The 1507-nt window shown below is 54.0% G+C and overlaps 1 protein-coding gene across 3 annotated transcripts in view; it reads left to right on the top strand.

Moving 5' to 3' along the window:
- The window catches only part of S100a16 (S100 calcium binding protein A16), a 1995-nt gene extending 516 nt beyond the window's left edge, over positions 1–1479 (top strand). For all 3 annotated transcript variants that reach the window (XM_029537850.1, XM_029537851.1, XM_029537849.1), the window contains exons 2-3: positions 372–550; positions 729–1479. In XM_029537850.1, coding sequence (XP_029393710.1) covers positions 398–550; positions 729–914 — 339 coding nt within the window. In that variant the 5' untranslated portion in view covers positions 372–397 and the 3' untranslated portion in view covers positions 915–1479. The remainder of the gene's footprint in view (positions 1–371; positions 551–728) is intronic.
- Positions 1480–1507: the final 28 nt, after the last annotated feature.

Consider the following 1507-nt stretch of genomic DNA (forward strand, 5'->3'; position numbering starts at 1 on the left):
TGATTCTTCCCAGCCATAGAACAAGGGACCCGTGTGTGTGTGTGTGTGTGTGTGTGTGTGTGTGTGTGTGTGTGTGTGTAGGTGTCAACAGTTACCTGCCTCCTCTCCTCACAGAAGCCTCCTGCTCTCTGAGGACTCTGACAGGCATCAGGCCTGCCCGGGGCAGGGGAAGGGCCTGGAGAAGCTATCTTGGCAGTTGGCAGTCTGGCTGGGGAACACTTGGATTAGAGGAGTCACATAGCTCTCCTTCCAGGCCACCCCCATGCTCACTTTGNTATGCTATGTCTGCTTCCTCCCTTCTCTGAAAGGCAAGAAGGCTGAGGATGCTGTGTGCAGGGATGCCCCTTCCCATCTCTCTTTCTGCTTCCTAGGCCCAGAGAGGAGCTGAGGCAGTGAGATGGCTGACTGCTACACAGAGCTGGAGAAGGCAGTTGTTNTCCTGGTGGAAAACTTTTATAAATATGTATCCAAGCACAGCCTGGTCAAAAACAAGATCAGCAAGTCCAGCTTCCGAAAGATGCTCCAGAGAGAGCTGAACCACATGCTGACGGTATCCCCACTGCTGCCCTCTGTGCCTGCTCTTCTCCTCACAGCTCTCTCAGTGACCCCCTCCCTCCCTGTGCTCTGCTCAGTGTTCCCTCCCAGTGCCCTGATAGCCTGGCCAAAGGACTCTGCCTAGGGTCCTGTCTGTGCCATCCCAAGTTTTACTGATTCAAGTTCTTCTACAGGACACAGGGAACCGAAAGGCAGCTGACAAGCTAATCCAGAACTTGGATGCCAACCATGACGGGCGCATCTGCTTTGACGAATACTGGACCATGATTGGTGGCATCACCAGCCCCATGGCCAACCTCATCCGCCAGCAGGAGTGCCAGCAGGAGAGCCAGCAGGAGAGCCAGCAGGGCAGCAGCTAGAGGCCCTTTGGGAAACCCTTTTCATGTCCTGACCCATGTCCTGCCAGTGTTCTTTCCATGCTTTAAATTGACTCTTTCTTTCTCCCTTCTCCCTCCAGACCTGTTCCTACCCTTGCAGAACAGCACAAGGTGGATGGGTGGGGGGCTATCAAGGCCACTGTGGTAGTGCTTCCCTGAGCATTCAGTCCCTGGAGCCTGTAGGCCCTGGGGAGGGGGGTCCCCTTTGTGAAATATCAATGCTGTTTGAGGCCCTCCCTCCAAGACTTTCCTCACTTGTTGATCTGTGTACTCTCACAATGGCTGATGTTCCTATTTGATTCTTGACTGATTTTGTGTCTGTCCTGACCTCTAGAGGTCAGCTTGCTGCTTGAGGTCTCCCAGCTCCTGGCCTTGGCAGCTGTGCTAGTGGCAGTACCAGAATTAGCTGCTTCTTTTCCTCCCAACCTCTTAGCTGGGTGGAGAGGCATTCCCGGGGGCTCCTGTCCAGCCATCTCTGTCTGGGAATGATCTAACCTGGGTTGAGCCCCCTCTCTGCTCTGCCACTGAAATAAACGCTGGATTTGGAGTTGGTAACTCTTGGATGCTTCCTTTGT

Source organism: Mus pahari, chromosome 4 (genome assembly GCF_900095145.1).
Source record: "Mus pahari chromosome 4, PAHARI_EIJ_v1.1, whole genome shotgun sequence".
Classification (NCBI taxonomy): Eukaryota; Metazoa; Chordata; class Mammalia; order Rodentia; family Muridae; genus Mus; species Mus pahari.